This window comes from Chiloscyllium punctatum, chromosome 22 (assembly GCF_047496795.1).
Source record: "Chiloscyllium punctatum isolate Juve2018m chromosome 22, sChiPun1.3, whole genome shotgun sequence".
Taxonomy (NCBI): Eukaryota; Metazoa; Chordata; class Chondrichthyes; order Orectolobiformes; family Hemiscylliidae; genus Chiloscyllium; species Chiloscyllium punctatum.
Window position 1 is genome coordinate 77,353,094 of NC_092760.1, and position 17,139 is coordinate 77,370,232.

General features: G+C 37.1%; 1 protein-coding gene across 1 annotated transcript in view; it reads left to right on the forward strand.

Annotated features, from left to right (window-relative positions):
* api5 (apoptosis inhibitor 5) overlaps window positions 1–16,872 on the forward strand; it is a 30,926-nt gene extending 14,054 nt beyond the window's left edge. Inside the window, exons 3-14 of the mRNA XM_072592664.1 lie at window positions 153–246; window positions 3,335–3,400; window positions 4,117–4,268; window positions 6,802–7,008; window positions 8,072–8,176; window positions 8,672–8,761; window positions 9,171–9,352; window positions 13,476–13,569; window positions 13,759–13,815; window positions 14,396–14,472; window positions 14,877–15,010; window positions 15,612–16,872. Coding sequence (XP_072448765.1) covers window positions 153–246; window positions 3,335–3,400; window positions 4,117–4,268; window positions 6,802–7,008; window positions 8,072–8,176; window positions 8,672–8,761; window positions 9,171–9,352; window positions 13,476–13,569; window positions 13,759–13,815; window positions 14,396–14,472; window positions 14,877–15,010; window positions 15,612–15,691 — 1,338 coding nt within the window. The 3' untranslated portion in view covers window positions 15,692–16,872. The remainder of the gene's footprint in view (window positions 1–152; window positions 247–3,334; window positions 3,401–4,116; window positions 4,269–6,801; window positions 7,009–8,071; window positions 8,177–8,671; window positions 8,762–9,170; window positions 9,353–13,475; window positions 13,570–13,758; window positions 13,816–14,395; window positions 14,473–14,876; window positions 15,011–15,611) is intronic.
* Window positions 16,873–17,139: the final 267 nt, after the last annotated feature.

A 17,139-nucleotide genomic window follows, 5' to 3' on the forward strand; every position in this document is an offset into this window, starting at 1 on the left:
ATTAGAAATTATGTGCTCAGTGCTGAAGAATTAATGCTGAAATTTTGAAGAATTATCATAAGACAATATTAGATTGTCTAATACGTATGATTAAGTAAATTTTGCATCATTGCAAATATGTAAAATCTAAGAGGGTGGAATTTTGTATTTAGATTCGTCGTCAAGCCATTAAAGAACTGCCTCAGTTTGCAACAGGTGAAAACCTACCAAGAGTTGCAGATATATTAACACAGCTTTTACAAACTGGTATGTGTTTTGTTTTTGATGTAGAGCTTTAGTTCACCTTGTACTGTTGTGAAAATTCCATTAAATGTGTTACTTCTTACAAGATTAATAACAATGCTTTATATTGTATGAATGATGTTTGTACATTTTGTGATTTGATCTTTCTGCCTATGAAGTTGAACAAAGCAGGTGGAAAATGGTTAACTAGTCACCATTATTTCTTTGGGAAGAATTTTCTTTTTAACTGAGTCCATATCAGTCTGAATTTGCATAACTTAAACAAGAGATATAGCAGTTTTTCCAGATTAAAGTTTATATTGTGGTTCTCCGTGGGTCAATGTTGGCATCCTTTCTCTCCCTGAATTATATTAATATTATTGTACAAGGCACAATTTGAAAATTTGCAGATGATATCAAACATGGAAGAACTATGAGCTGAAAATTTTTTAAATCCTCGGTTGTCAGGTCCAGAGTTCCTGACAAGGCCAGCATTTGAGGCCTATTCCTTTTGCTGTTGAAATTGCAATCTGAAAATAGCAAATAACAGTCAACCACATTACTGAGATTCTGGAGTCTAATGTAGTCCAGAACAGGTAAAGATAGCAGGTTTCTTTCCCTGAAGGATATTAGTGAACCAGGTGTATTTTTAAAACAATTGATAGTTTCTTGGCACATCATTAAACCTAGTTTCCAACTCTAGATTTATTTAATTGAATTTGCATTTCACCAGCTGCTGTGGTGGGATTTGATCCCATGTTCCAAGACCAGGGACTCTGGATTGCTACTCTAGTGATGTTACCATTACACCACCAACCTTTCCCATTCTCCATATGATGAATCTGGATATTCTCAAAATTGTTGCACTCTAAAAGGAAGCTGTGTTTAGCCCACTGTGCCTGTGACGCGTCTCTAAGCATTATGATTCAATGGCATTCTCTTTCCTTTACCCCATATCTGTGCCACCTTGTTCTCAATTCTTTTATGAGACTGAACAGGTTATTCTTTTATACTGTATCTATATCCCCCTCATAATATTGAAAGCAACCCCCAAATCCTCTGTTCGATATTCACAACTGAAGCTCTTATCCTTGGAGCCATTCTCAAAAACCTCTTCTGCACTCTCTCCAGTGTACTCACATCCTTCCTAAAACGTAGCGCCCAAATCTGTAGACAATAATCTAGCTGAGGTCTAACTAATGTCTTCTACAAGTTTAGCATATGCCTCTATTCTGTCATCCTATTATTAAAGCTTAAGTGAAAATATTAGGAGAGCTTCAACTTGAGTATTTGAACACCGCACTTTTGAAAGGATGTGAAGGATGCAAAAAAACCTAGAATGATTTCATGGATGAGGAACTAAGTTAAAAAATCGCTTGGGGTGGTTCTCCTTTGAGAAACAAGGTTAAGAGGGTATTCACAAAAGGTATTCTGGATGAAGTAGTTTAGGAATAGCAGTTGAAGAAAGGGATGATTGAGAACCAGGGGCAGTGATTTAAGATGCATGGCAGAAGAAACAATAGTGACGTGAGGAATGCACTAGTCTGTGGTGAAGGAAGACTCAGTTGTGGGTTTCAGAATAGCACAGAATCATTTTTTGAAATGAAGCATTTGCAACACTGCTATGAGTAAGTTGAAGAATGGGGACTTTGGCAATATTGCTAGGTGAATTGTTCTTGGAGCAACCGGCTGCTGGAGCCATATGACCTCCACTGTGTTGTAATCGCTCCATGATTCTATTTATTATTGCTTAATCTAAAGGATGTGACTACCTCCTAGTTCAAAGTGTGATGGTAACTCTTTTACCCTTACTAATATCTCTCAATGTTCATGCCTTGAGCACAAGCTGAACAATTTAATTGAATTCCTGTGAGATGCAGATACTTACCAGAGTTTTGGTCGCCCAGGGTTGCCAAATATTTAATTGTTGCTTGTCCTCACCACCCCTGTTTGTGCTCTAACTTGCTTTTAGGTGCTTTTTTGTGTGCCTTGCTGATCGTTCTTTTTCTATCACTCCACTTCAGTCTAATCTATTTTCTAGACCGTGCAGTGTTTATGTATGCTAACCTTCCTACTATTAAGGAAGTTATCACAGAAAATCTTAAAGCAATCATTCAGAGTCGCCATTTCTTTGTGAAAGAAATATCATATTTGACAAATTGATTAGAGATTTTTCAGAAAGAAATAAGCAATATAAATAGCAGTGGATGTCCTGTACTTAGATTTGACAAGGTGCTATAAAACAAGAGCCCATGTTGTAGGGAAAGATAGAGGATTAGCAGGCTATTCGGAAGCAGCAAATGGACATAAATGCATTTTTGGATTGGCAGGATGTGATGAGTGTTGGGACATAGTTGGGGCAGCAATGATTTAGAGTCTCCGAAAATGACTTGGATAAAGCGTCAAATATATGATTGCTAAATTTGCGTAAAAAGGTAGTAGTATCTAAGTTGTGAAGAGGTCATAAGTCTGCAGAAGAATATAGTTGGTTTAACTGAGTGGAAAATAATTGGCAAATGAAGTATAATTTGGGAAAATGGACTTGTCAACTTTAACAGAAAATGATAAAGCAGTGTATTATTCAAATCTAGAAAGATTACAGAACTGAGAAGCACAGAAGGATCTGGGTGTCCTGGTACGTGAATCTTAAAACCTTGTATGGTAAATGTATGTTGTTGGCTACTAAGGGTATCAGAGTCGAAAAGTATGGTGCTAGAAAAGCACAGCAGGTCAGGTGAGGAGCAGGAGAATCGACGTTTCGGGCATAGGCCCTTCATCCTTCACAGTCCATTCAGCTTTGATTTTATTGAACAAGCTTGAGGAGCCAACTCTTGCTCCTAAGTCATATGTTTATATGTGATTGCATTTGACGTTATTCCTAACTTGATTGTTTTGTGCTTTGAAAACCATAAGCTCAATTATTTTGCAGCACAAATTCAGTTTATCATCTAGGATTTTTTAAAGTCTGGAGCAGTTAAGGGCTGTTGGATTAAGTTTATCTTTAATGTGGTTTTTATCAGTTCACGTTAAAGAGAAATGATTTCTAAACCTTGCAGTTACTTTAACTAGTTACTTTCTGTTCTGAATTACAAGAACTTCCTCTTTCTTGCAGATGATAGTGCGGAGTTCAATTTGGTTAATAATGCATTAATATGTATATTCAAGATTGATGCCAAAGGTAACTGTCATTTTCTTTCTAATTATTGAGACTATTTTACTAACCTACATGTTACTTGAATAAATGTTCTGTGAAATGGTATGAAAACAGAATGGCTGTTCAAGCCATACTTGGGCACAAAACAATTTTTTTTCTATCATTGTTCATTTAGTACACACTGTTGAACATGTAGTTTGTTTGGAGAAGGTGCACAAAATTGAAAAGTTTAGTGTGTCAGTTTCTATTATTTAAGATTGTCATAATGGCAGAGGAAGCCATTTATCTTTCAACTAGCTTGAATTTGTCAGAGTAAAATGTTATCTAGTAGCAATTATTAAGACTGACAAGTTATCTACCTGTAATAAGATGTGGTGGGAAAAAAAGTTAAACATTTAGAAATTGCAGGAAAATTATTATGACTGAGAATAAAAATTAAAACCAGCAACAGTTTTTTTAAAAATGTTAAGTACTGACATTTGTAAAATCTTTAGAGTTGAGGAGGCTAATTAGGGCTGGAGGCATAAGTTTACTCTTAGGCATAATATTGACAAGTATTTAAATTTGGGTCATTTGATACATTATGAAAATGCATTCTGAAATAACAGTTTTTTGAGTGGACATCTGTACCACTTGGTTATTATTGGCTAATCCTGTACTTCTTTTACAAACTTTCATGGTAGTAGGTCCACACTGAGTTTAAAATTAATTGTCTTCTTAATTTTCCCTGTTACTAAAAGGAACCTTAGGTGGTCTTTTCACACAGATTATACAAGGGGAGGATATTGTGCGAGAGCGTGCGATAAAGTTCCTTTCTACAAAACTGAAGGTAGTACCAGAGGAAGTTATGACCAAAGAAGTAGAAGAATACATTTTTGTGGAGTCCAAAAAGGTAACTCATTAATCAAGCAATATCTATGTAATTGCTATTGGGAAATTTATAACGGTTCTTATATTTAATAGATTGACTAAATACTCCTTGTAATTAGTCTCAGGTGAGCATTAAAAAAACAAACCGTGGTACTCTCAAAAGTGAGCAAGACAGGAACAGTATTCCTGGGTGATTTTATGGTTCTGGTTGAAGTAAAGCTATTCATGTAGTGCAACTGTTCACTGTGTTTGCAACAGAGCAGATTCCTCACAATTGTGTGCTAGAAAAACTGTACTCTGTTCTTGAATTGAAGTAGCAATGAAGGACTCTCTTCAACCAGTCCCCTCGTGTGACATGATTAAACTACCAGCGTCTGTCACTAATGCGAGCACATTCTGGATTAGTGGTGCTGGAAGAGCACAGCAGTTCAGGCAGCATCCAAGTAGCTTCGAAATCGATGTTTCAGGCAAAAGCCCTTCATCAGGAATGCTTTTGCCCGAAACGTCGATTTCAAAGCTACTTGGATGCTGCCTGAACTGCTGTGCTCTTCCAGCACCACTAATCCAGAATCTGATTTCCAGCATCTGCAGTCATTGTTTTTACCTTACTAATGAGAGCACAGTCCTATGGTCTGATAAGACTTCGGTGACTTTACTTATACCTATATCCTTTCGATATTTGAGGGGCTGTTCAGTACAGTAAATGATCTAAATTGTGAGCTAGGTTGTGTGGCATTAGAAATTGCAAGACTCTCTTTAGACAGTCAATGCTTTAAAATCAGTTACTTTGTCAGTCGATTAATTACTTTGAAAGCATTGTAATTAGTGTTTTGTAGATGCAAGCATAGGTATTGTTTTTAGAGAGATGAAGTGACGCTGGACATTTCTGAGAACTCGATGTAAAACGATATTGTGGAATGAACGTATTTTTATAACCTGTAACTGCATGTTTGAATACTGGTCAGAATTTGTATGAATTAGTGGAGATTGCTTTTTCCTTGTACCTAACATGATTATGTATCTGCATTCCAACAGATGGCAATGATTTAAGAACATAACTCGCTACCAATACCTTCTCAAGTGTAACTAGAAATAAACTGCTATAGTAATCAATTTCAGAATTGCTCTGAGATTTGATCAGAAATTCCTTGGAACCAATCCCAATTTGCTGCCTAACTAGCCAAAATGTTGTTTATGCATGTCAACAGGATTTCTGCTGCACGTCTGGCAATGTTATATTAGTTATGGGCATCAAATGGTGGCCTGCTAGTGACCTCACATCCCAGGAAATAATTTTTTTTTAAAGTTCACATTTTAGGTAGTTAACCTTTTGTCAGAGCACATTCTGGTATGGAGTCCTCCTAATATTGTAAAATGTACTAACAAAGGAAATAAGGATTTTAGAGGGCAGGCAGGAAAGTGGGTAAAACTTTGCATCATTTGATACGTTATCAAAGGTTTAATGGATCATAAAATGCATTCTGAAATACCAGTTTTTTTAGTGGACATATGTATCTCTTGGTTATTATTAGCTAATCCTGTGCCTCTTTTGCAAACTTGCATGTTAGTAGATCTACACTGAGTTTAAAATTATTTGGGGTGAGAAATAAGCTTCTCAAACAGTGGGACATGCTTGATGGACTGAATGACAGTCATCTGCTCCTATTTCTTAAAATTTTCACTGAACTTAATGTTTTGTATAAGGCAGGGCATGACTGGAAAGGGTATATGTCATTGCTTCAATTCACCTTGAGATTCAGTACAATCTCAAATGGTGTGATTTGGAATCCATTGCAGTTGCTAATAATGAGAGGAATCAAACATGGTATCTTATTTTCAAACAATAATAATGCCACCAGCAAATGCTAATGGAAGTAGATTGGACATATATTTAAGCACCTGTTGCAGGTGTTTTCTTTTTGCACAAAAGAGTTGTGAATGATAATCCATTAATTAAGGAAAATCTCAGCAGGTCTGGCAGCATCTGTACGGAGAGGAAAGAGCTGACGTTTCACATCTAACTGACCCTTTGTCAAAGCTTTGGCATAGGGTCTGTTAGACTCTAAACGTCAGCTCTTTTCTCTCCTTACAGATGCTGCTCGAACTGCTGAGATTTTCCAGCATTTTCTCTTTTGGTTTCAGATTCCAGCATCCGCAGTAATTTGCTTTTATTCATTATTTAAGCCCTTTTTCTGATGTGCACCATAATGAATTTGCAATATCAAAGTATTTACTGGTTCAAAAAAAAGTCCATATAATTGAGTACTAATAGCTTTTATGTTCTTCATATTTTTTTTTACACATTTCTGCTACTTGGTATTTAAAAGACAAATATTAAAAAGAAAATCAGTCCAAAGTATACTTTTCCTTCACTTTCTTTTTTTTATTTTGGACTGAATAGAACTGAAAAGCTCTTAGACCTGGGCAGCCTAATTTACATATTTTCAATGATGAACATGTCCCTTACCCTCCACCTCAAGGTTTTTCAGTGCAAGAAGTATTTTGTAGCGAGGGCCATCTTATTCCAGATATATATGAAATTATTTTGTTTTTAGGTACTGGATGATGTGACAGGAGAGGAGTTTGTTTTATTCATGAAGATTCTGTCCAGCCTTAAGAATCTTCAGACAGTAAGTGGTCGACAACAGCTGGTGGAGCTGGTGGCTGAACAGGCAGATTTAGAGCAGGTGTTTAATCCTGCAGATCCAGATTCTGTGGACAGACTACTACAGTGCACAAGACAGGCAGTTCCACTTTTTTCGGTAAGACTAAACTTAATTTGTGTATTTCGGAATTGTTGATCTGTGTTGTTGAGATTTTGCATTTGAATTTCAGTTAACATGTAAAAAGAAATCTTGGAATCAGTTGTCACAAATAGCCGTTTGAAAGTGAGAAAAGCCTAGAGTTTTACTTGTCCCTGAGTCTCAATCAGAAACTTGAAGCTCTGGGTGCTCTCAATGTAGCATTTTAAAAAAAAAGATTAACTTTCGCAATCTATTCTATCTTTAAATGGATCAGATATAACTAATGCAGACTTTAATCATCTCTCATTTAAATGATTAACATTCATCCATGTCATCCAACATTTCACTAGTCATACTTTATTCATGTCTTTCAAATGGACTTGAATATGTCAATTTTGGATATTTCATACTGCTGTTGAAGAGTTCTTAAGAGTAGCAAGGATAATTTGTGAAGTGCTTAGTCAAACTATAGCCAGGTACAAGGAATGGATTTTCAAGTAGAAATTGAGCTCCTCTCAAACAAAATGGAGGGAATTTCATTTTGCCAGTAGTTGGAGAATTGTAGCTAATCATCAGCTTAATGTTGGCAGAGTTTCCAAATAGTGTCATAAATGGAATTAGAAACTGCAGAGCGGCAAAGTTGAGTATTGTTTATGCACCTGTGAAACATGATCACACATTTATGGGTGGCAAATGCTTTGCCAAAGTGTATAATGCAAGCAAGTGCAGTACTGAAAACAATAGCCTCTGTTGTATATTTGCTTAAACTTTTACGACTAATAAAATTGTCAAGCTTTAAAATGGACCTTGCAACTTAATTAAAGTGCATTGTATGGCAGGTGTTCTACATTAAAAGCCTTTCCCATAACTCTACAAGTATATGATGTTGCTTAACTATATTGTGAAGCGATTTGTAAAGTTAGAATATGTTCCATAAAATGCCTTGGATAAATATTAGCATAAACGCGCTTGTTGATTCTTGACCAACTTAAAATCGTTATTTTAAGATGCAGTAAATTTAGAAAGAAGTGGTTACTTTAGCCTTGTCTTGTACATTGTTTTATTTGTGCTTATTTTTCAGAAAAATGTCCATTCAACCAGATTTGTCACCTATTTTTGTGAACAAGTACTACCAAACCTCAGCTCTCTTACCAGCCCAGTAGAAGGTCTTGACATTCAGTTGGAGGTAAGGTGTAAATCAAATTAATTGACTGTTTATAACCCATTATAAAGTATTTGTGAGCCATGTGTAAAAGTTTCTTTGTAACTGGCTCTCTCCTTTGCATACTCACATCCCCATTTCCCCAGCACATGCACTTTGAAAGATGTTTTTCCAATTGAAAAAGCATGTTCTTCTGGATCTGTGCCAATGGTTTTGCACATTCCACTGTAGTGCTGGAGGCCTGCAGCCACTTGCACCCCCTGGAAGTTCCAACCCTATCCATTACTGCACACCAGATCAGGCATGCGCACACACCCCCATACTCCCTCTCTCTTCTCATTCTCCCATCTCCCCGCCAATGTAGCTCCTCAAAATGTTGACATAATGTTGCAAATTAGATTCAAATCAAGGTCCATTGCAGAATTCTCCATAGGTTTGTATTTAAGGTTTATTGTTAAGCAGTACTTTAGTGTTTTTTTTTCAATTCTTCAGTGACAGTTCAATATTTTAATCTTGCAGGTTTTAAAGTTGCTGGGGGAAATGACACCTTTCTGTGGTGATATGGAAAAGTTAGAAAGTAACTTAAAACAGTTATTTGAAAAATTGCTGGTAAGCAACTTTTTCTGGAAAATGTAATTTTTTTTTAATTCAGTTACTGCAAATGTCTTAGAGCCACACGTTTTTGAATCATTCTTTGCTGATCACATGATTTGTTCATTTCACAATTTTTATTCTGCATTGTATCGACATTTCATTCAGACTAAATTTTACAAGACAGAAGAAGAAACTTCACATTTGGCTTAAGCTGATTTCTTACAAAGCAGATGGCTTTGTCAAGCACTTGCTGAAATATTTATCTGGTTTGAATTGTTAATGGTTTCAAAGGCATGGAACAGATCAACATTTTACGAACTACAGCTGCATGAAAATTGTACATTTGAAGATTGTACATGTGAATACTTTTGCGCAAACACATGAGAAATAATGTTGTGTAACTTTGAATTTTGTAAAAACCTAGGAATATATGCCATTACCCCCAGAAGAAGCAGAAAATGGTGAAAACGCAGGCAATGAGGAGCCAAAACTACAGTTCAGCTATGTTGAATGTCTGTTATTTGGCTTTCATCAACTTGGAAAGAAGCTTCCTGATTTCCTCACAGCGAAACTCAATGCAGATCGACTGAAGGATTTCAAAATAAGGTGGGCAAATGTTATTTATGTTTATGTTGTTCTACTAAAAGTTGTTCTGTGCTAGTAAACTGACTTGATTATGATCATTCAATTTTGGTTGTCCAGTCATTTCAAGGTATGTGATTTAACTCAAATTACTATTTGCAAAATTCATTTGCCAAAATGTTGTAATGGGTGCATAGTTCACATGCTAGATAGCTCAGACTTAATTACTGGTGCTTTAGAACTGCATTTGATAATATAAAGAGGCTAGAAATCTGGGATTGTTCTCCTTAAAGTATACATGAGTAAGAAACTTGATAGTTCCTCAGAACCATGGAGCTTAATTGATTAAATGAGAAACTGTTTCCATTGTCAGGTTGACCAGTAGCAATAGGACACAAACTTAAGTTATTTAAAGAACTTAAAGCAACATTAGGAATTATTTTGACGTATATAAAGTTGTTGGTGATCTGGAATGCTCTGGCCAACTAAGGTGGTAGAAGCAGTTTCAAAAGGAAATGAGATAAATGAAAGGGGAAAGGCTTGCAGGGCAATTGAGAAAGAGCGAGTAAGTGGGACCACTTCAATAACTTGATCAAGGAATTGGCATAGGTCCGTTAGGCTGAATGATTTCTTCTGCTGTACCATTATACGATTGTATAAGCATATCACTGGCATAGAAAAATAGGTAAGAGCAGTAGTAGGCTATTTGGCCCTTTTGAGCCTGCACTGCTACTCTGTTTGAACATGGATAATCATTGAGCTCAATACTCCCAATCCTGCCCTTCTCCCACATCCTGTGATCCCCTTAGCCTCACAGCACCAGGGTCCCAAGTTTGATTTCAGCCTCGGGTGATTGTCTGTGTGGAATTTGCGCATTCTCCCCGTGTCTGCGTGGGTTTCCTCCCACAATCCAAAGATGTGCAGGTCAGGTGAATTGGTCATGTTAAATTGCCCACTAGTGTTAGTGTTAGGAGGGAAATGCTTCTGGGTGGGTTACTTTTCGGAGGATCGGTGTGGACTGGTTGGGCCGAAGGGCCTGTTTCCACACTGTAAGGAATCTAACCTGATCTAAAAGCTATATTTGCTACCTCCTTAAAAATGTACAATGTTTTGTCCTTACCCACTTCTCGTCAATTCCACAGAATCTCCATTCTCTGGGTCAAGAAACCCTCCTCATCTCATTCATTAAAAAGTTTACCCCTTATTCTTAAATTGTCCCCAGTCTGAACTCCCCCAATATCAAGAACATTCTTCCTGCAGCTAACCTGCCCAGTCCTGTTAGAATTTTGTATATTTCTGAGAGATTTCTCCCCTCATTCTTCTAAACACCAATGAATATAATCCTAACTAATTTGTATATTAATCCTGCCATTCCAGGAATCAATTTGGTAAACCTTCACAACACTACCTTTATAACAAATACATCCTTCTTTCGATAGGAGACCAAAACTGTGTACATGTTCTCGGTGTGACCTCGCCAGTGCCCTGTATAATTGCAGCATGACATTCTTGTTACTCTAATCATCGAGCTATGTAGGATCAACCTAAAGTTTGCCTGCTTTAATGCCAGCTGCACCTGCATGCTTACTTTCAGCTACTCCCTATTTCTACCGTAGTGGATAATCTCTGATTATCAACATTATACAGTATTTGCTTACTCACTCAACCTGTCTAAATCACACTGCAACTTTTCTACATCCTCCTCATAGCTCATCCTTCACCCATTTTTCATCTGCAAATTGCGATATTAAAAATGTTTCTTTACCTAATCATTAACATATATTGTGAATTGCTGGGGTCCTAGCACCAATCCTAGTACCCCTCTGGTTGCTGTCTGCCATTTAGAAACAGACCCACTTATTCTTACTCTTTGTTTCCTGTCTGCTAACCAATTTTTTTATCCATCTCAATACACTACCCGCAATTACAAGCAATTTAATTTTATACATTAATTTCTTATTTGGGACTTTGTCAGGAGTCTTCTAGAAGTCCAAATAAACCACAAACATTGGCTCCTCCAGTCAACTCTTCACGTTACATCCTGTAATCCTAATAGATTTATCAAGCATCATTTCTGTTTTATAAATCCATGTTGACTGATCCTACCCATGTTTTCTCAATGCACTGCTATAAATTTCTGGATAAATGAAGCTCTAGAACTTTCCCCTCCACCAACATCATACTTGCTGGTCCATAATTCCCTGTGTTCTCCCTTAACTCCCTTTTTTTAAATAAAAGGGTTACTTTAGCTACCTTCATATTTGTAGAAACTATTCCAGAACCTTTGAGAATGGTCACTAATGCATCTGTTATTTCTAGGGTCACATCCTTAACTACTCTGGGATGTAGCTTGTCAGGTTCTGTAGATTTTCAGCTTCAACACAATTAATTTCTCAACACCATTTCTCTACTGATGCAGAATTGCTTCCGTTTGTTTCCCTTTACTGAGCACTGTTCACGTCATTTCTGGTTTCCTTTTTGAAGACAGGTGAAGCATGAATTTAGTTTGGGGAAAGTGAGGACTGCAGATGCTGGAGATCAGAGTCAAAAAATGTGGTGCTAGAAAAGCACAGCCAGTCAGGCAGCATCCAAGGAGCAGGAGAGTCGACGTTTCAAGCATAGGTTCATCCTGGTGAAGAGCTTATGCTCAAAACGTCGACGCTCCTGCTCCTCGGATATTGCCTGACCGGCTGTGCTTTTCCAGCACCACACTCTTGAGTTTGGTTTGTCCGTCATTTCTTTGTTCCCTATTATAATTTCCCCCATTTCTGACCCAGGAGTCTACATTAATTTTCGCCAAACTTTTTCTCGTTGCATACCCTTAGAAACTTTTACAGTCGGTTCTTATGTTCCCTGCAAGATTACTCTCATACCCTATATTCCCCATTCTTGATCAATCCTTGGTACTCCTTTGCTGACTCTTAACTGATCCTAATCTTAATGTTCATTCTTGCCAATTTGTATGTCTCTTCCTAACACTAACCTCCCTTGTAAGCCATGATTTGGCTACTGTTCTTTTTGCATTCTGGCATGTTGTGGAATAGGCCAAACTACTCAAAACATTCTTAAGCTAAGACTTAAACCTAGACTAAGTTGACTACGAGATTTTAAAACTGACAAAAAATGTATTCACAAAATTATGCAATGAAACATAAAGAACCCCTGAGAACTCAAGCTATCCAGCTAGACTTAATTATGCTGTTCTGATTACACACAACAGTCCCAATAAGCAAACTCCCTTTAAAAAGCAGTATAAATGGAACACATGCTACAGGCTGAAATTGAAAGGCAGAAAAGAGAGAGATTCCAACAGCTCCCTGCTGAACTTCCCAGCTCAAGACTGAACTAAAGCTGCTCAGCTGGCTAAAGAGCTGACCACTCCCCTCTCTTTATACAGGTCACTTCTAGAGCGTGACCACTTTGGCCTAAAGTCTTATCTATTTACATATAAACAAAAGGTCTCTCAAAATCCTTTTCATCTTTGTACCAAACCAGACTGATCGGGGTCCGGCCCAGTTTATTGCCCCTCTGAAAAAATTCAAGGATAGAGTCTCCTTGAGCCAGGAACAGCTTTTAGAAAAAAAGGGACTAGCTTTGTGACAGGTGCCAGAAAGGAATACACAATTTTTGTAGTTTACCTATTTGCTGTTTGAATATTTGTTATTCCTTTCACTAACATTTCCCAACCTATTATAGCCATTGTAGTTTCCCCAATTCAGATTCAGGAGGTTTTTCTCCATCTTGATGGAAACTTCTGTCACGCTATGTTTGCTCATCCCCAAGCTATCTCTCACAACTACGTTGCCAATTATTCCTTCCTCATGGCTTAATACCAAGCCTCAGGTGGCCTGTTCTCTCATTGATTCCTCAACATGCTTCAGTTTAGACTTGTGACAATGATACTCTGTGTTCCTTCAATCAAGTCACCTCTCTTCTGAACTCCAGTAGAAAGAAGTTCAGTTTGCTCAACTTTTCCTCATTAAAAGAAGCTACTCATATGCCTCTTCTACACGTTATTGTGTTATTGCAGTCCTCAGTGACCATAATGGCCACAATATTGGATTTGAACTTTAATCTTGGAACTTAAAGGACAGTGTGGAATATATTACAGTCTCCTCTGATTTTAATTGTATACTTTCATGTTCAGATTACAGTATTTTGCAAGAGGTTTACAAGTTTATATCAGACAACTACGTCTTGCTTTACAAGGAAAGACAGGTGAAGCTTTGAAAACAGAAGAGGTATGTATTCTAGCCAGTTGTTATCTTTCAAACTTAAGTAAGGAGACTTGAGAGAAACTTAGATACTTCTGGTAACTACATTGTATTAAATTGTTTCTTAGAGCAGAATTGTGCAATTTGTAGCCATGTGTTTTGGAATATATCTCCAACAAAATGTATCTTTCACAAAGTGTTGTTTCTTTCCAACAGAACAAAATTAAAGTTGTTGCATTGAAGATAACCAATAACATTAATGTTCTCATCAAGGTAATCATTTTTATAATACTGATTGCAGAAAAGGGCAACTTTGTGTTATTTTGGGATTATTGTTCCTGTCAAAGCTTAGCACACAGTCTAAAATGCTGTCATAACAGCAATTTTGTAAAGGGGGTTGATGTTTTAAAAACAAATTGCAAAGAGAAGCTAAAGTATTGCACTGCCATGTGCACATACCTGCCTTGTTTGGATGGAAATCTTTAAATGCTGTTATTTACTGCCTTGTCCATTTGTGCAGTTAGGCAAATAGATTGAATTATGACTTCCTTTCTGGGTGACATAGATGAATTCTGTAAACTGACCTGTTCGGATAGCTCATTTGGCTGAATAGAATGCAGTGCATACTGGTGCCAACAGTGCGGGTTCAGTTCCCACACTGACTGAGATTATCATGAGCATTCTGCCTCCTCATCCTTGCCCCTAGCCTGAGGCATGGTGATCCTGCGGTTAAACTCACCACTAGTCCTGTCTTTCTAATAAGAGCACAGCCTTATGATCATCTGGGACTATGGTGACTTTATCTTACTGATCTGAAAAGGCATTGAGTAATTTGCACATTTCTTTTGGTTAGGATCTGTTCCACAACCCTCCCTCTTATAAAAGCACAGTCACCCTTTCTTGGAAGCCTGTACAGAAGGCTGAAGTAGGGTAAGATTATCCTTGTATCTCCTGTCGTAGTATGCTGTTTTCATTTCTCACAAATAAACTAACTGTAAGAAATTGCACTTAAACTATGTTCACTTTGAACTGTGTCACACTATGGATATGTGTTTTTATACAAAATCTCTGGAATAAAACTTGTATTTACTTGAGTGTTTTAAGATTAAGATCACAGTTGTCGGTTTGTCTACCTTTATTAGTTTTCTTTCAATTGCACAATATAAGTTGACAAAGAGGAACTTCCCAAGAGCTTTAGGTAGGCAAGGGTAAAAGACCAATGACCACAATAATAAAATACTTAATTTCTGCATTGTCAGAATGCTGCTTGTCAGAATTGAGTAACTTTACTTAATAGGAATGTCGAGGATAAATCATGTCTTTCATGTTAATAGGCAAAAACGAATGGCTGAGGAAAACACTTCATCCCCTCCGAAGAAACAATCCCCAGCACAAAAACGGGATACCAGACAGATTTACAATCCACCCAGTGGCAAATACAGCAGTAATCTTGGTAATTTCTCCTATGGTAAGCTGTGTAAATCCAATTGTAGATCTAGCAATTTAGTTTTTCTATAATGATGTAACAACTTAAATAGCATCATTGGTGGAATGAGAGTTTATCTGTAAGCTACTAAGTGACTAGATTTCTCTTCTCAGTGGTGCTGTTGTGGAGAAAATGACACGTACAAAACTCTTAAATGTTCTGGCAATGTGACCAGAGAAAGCATCGTTGTCTAGTGCGCACCCTGTATTTGATAGCTGGGCCAGAGCAGCATTGATTGAATTTGGATCTAGTTGGCTGTCTTCATTTAGCTTATTTTTTCAATAGAGAGAGTAAATAACTAGGAAAGCAATTCATACCTTTGGAGGAAGAAGAGGCCAGAAGTAATGTAATATAGTTCTTCTGAATTTTTCTTACCTCGGCTAGTTAATTTGGAAAAGGAATACCTTGTTAGGATAAAAGGTCAGCATTTAAATTAAGTGTCAAATTTTGAGTAAACTGTATGCTCATGTGACAAGTAGGCGCTTGTGTAATTCAGTATAATTTTCATACCTTAACAATGTTATTCAAGTTGCAATTAGATAAGAAAGCTCATCAAGCACACTTTTTCCTTTTTCTCTAACAGAACAGCGAGGAGGTTTCCGTGGAGGTAGAGGTCGAGGCTGGGGTGGACGAGGAAATCGTAGCAGGGGACGTCTCTATTAGAACGAAAGGCTCCTTCACCATTTGTCCATTGTGCAGTAGTTACTGTGTATTATAATCTTGGGATTGCTACACAGCACCTATAAGAACAGCTAGTAGCCTTCAAAGGAGAATTCTGTATTTAAGAAAACCTAATTCCTAGAAGATACCTTTGTACATTTCGATCTATGTTTATATGTGGGAATGTGAAACTGTTTTTCCAAGCCCACACGATTGTTCTGAAATGTGCTTTTAATTTCTTTTTCTTTGTTTTATACTGCAGTTCTGACATTTATAATAATTGTAGGCTGAAAGGAATTTTCAAAACATAAAGCACAGCAACAATTGACATTCCAAAATCCATCTTGGCAAAAGCAGTAGGATAATTTGAAATATGGTAGGAAATTTATGAGTAACTCTCGTTATGCTACATGTTCTCCAACTGGCAGTTTCCCACTATGTGATATAAAATCTGCATTTGCAGCAATATTTGAAAATAGTCCTTTTGTGATCTCTGGCCAGTATGGGAAATGTCAAGCCGTTCTGAATTGCCAGTGCCATTGTTTTATTTCCAAATAAATATGTGCCGCTAGACAAAGTAACATCATGGTAACAGTTCATGAGAAGACTCTTGCAGCACTAGCACTTCCAAACTTTGGATTTCATGCTCCTCATGTTGAAATACCTAACCTTTTAATTCCCTACAATAGAATCCTACTCTGATAGTAGATTGGCAGTAGTTTTCAAAGGCTGGCTAACAATTGATAGGAACTTCAAATTTTTTTTTTCCCCAATTTCTCTCTCTGGATTATGTTTTGCCTTTTCGCAGTAGTTCACTGCTTCCTGGTTGAAATTGGTGAATTTAATTTGTGTCGAAACTATGGTTAGAAGCACACTTATATAGCGGTATATTCATATACAGTGTGCTCCTCCATTGGGGCTGGGTCAGGAGTTCTTCTGAATTTAGGCAGATGCAGCCCAAACTCAGTTCAGTATGTATCCCTCGGCAAATGAATGGCACTATCCCTATTGATGAACATAAGACTTCATGCTGTGATAAAACTACTTAGTGCTGTGCAGTATTTACATAACCTGTTGCATTTTTATGATCTGTGTGGATTAATTGTTGAGTGCTATAGTACTGAAGTACTGTATTCAAAAAGTACCTGTAGTTTTAAAAAAAGAATGATTTGCTTGATTCCAAAGCTTTGTCTGCATTTGTGCTTTGATCCCAACTTCATTGCCGAGCTGCGTGGCCGATAATCTTTTGACAGCAATATTACTTTATTGTGCGTTTGCATCGTCATGAGGTAAGTTTGCTAATCTATTCTTGTCCATTCTTCAGTTTATATCCCTCTGTCCCAGTAAACTGACAACTAACAACTTTCTTACACTAATTTTTTTTCTGATCATTATATGAGTATATTTTAAAATGAGAACGAAAACCATTGCATTATTAGGCTGAACACCAT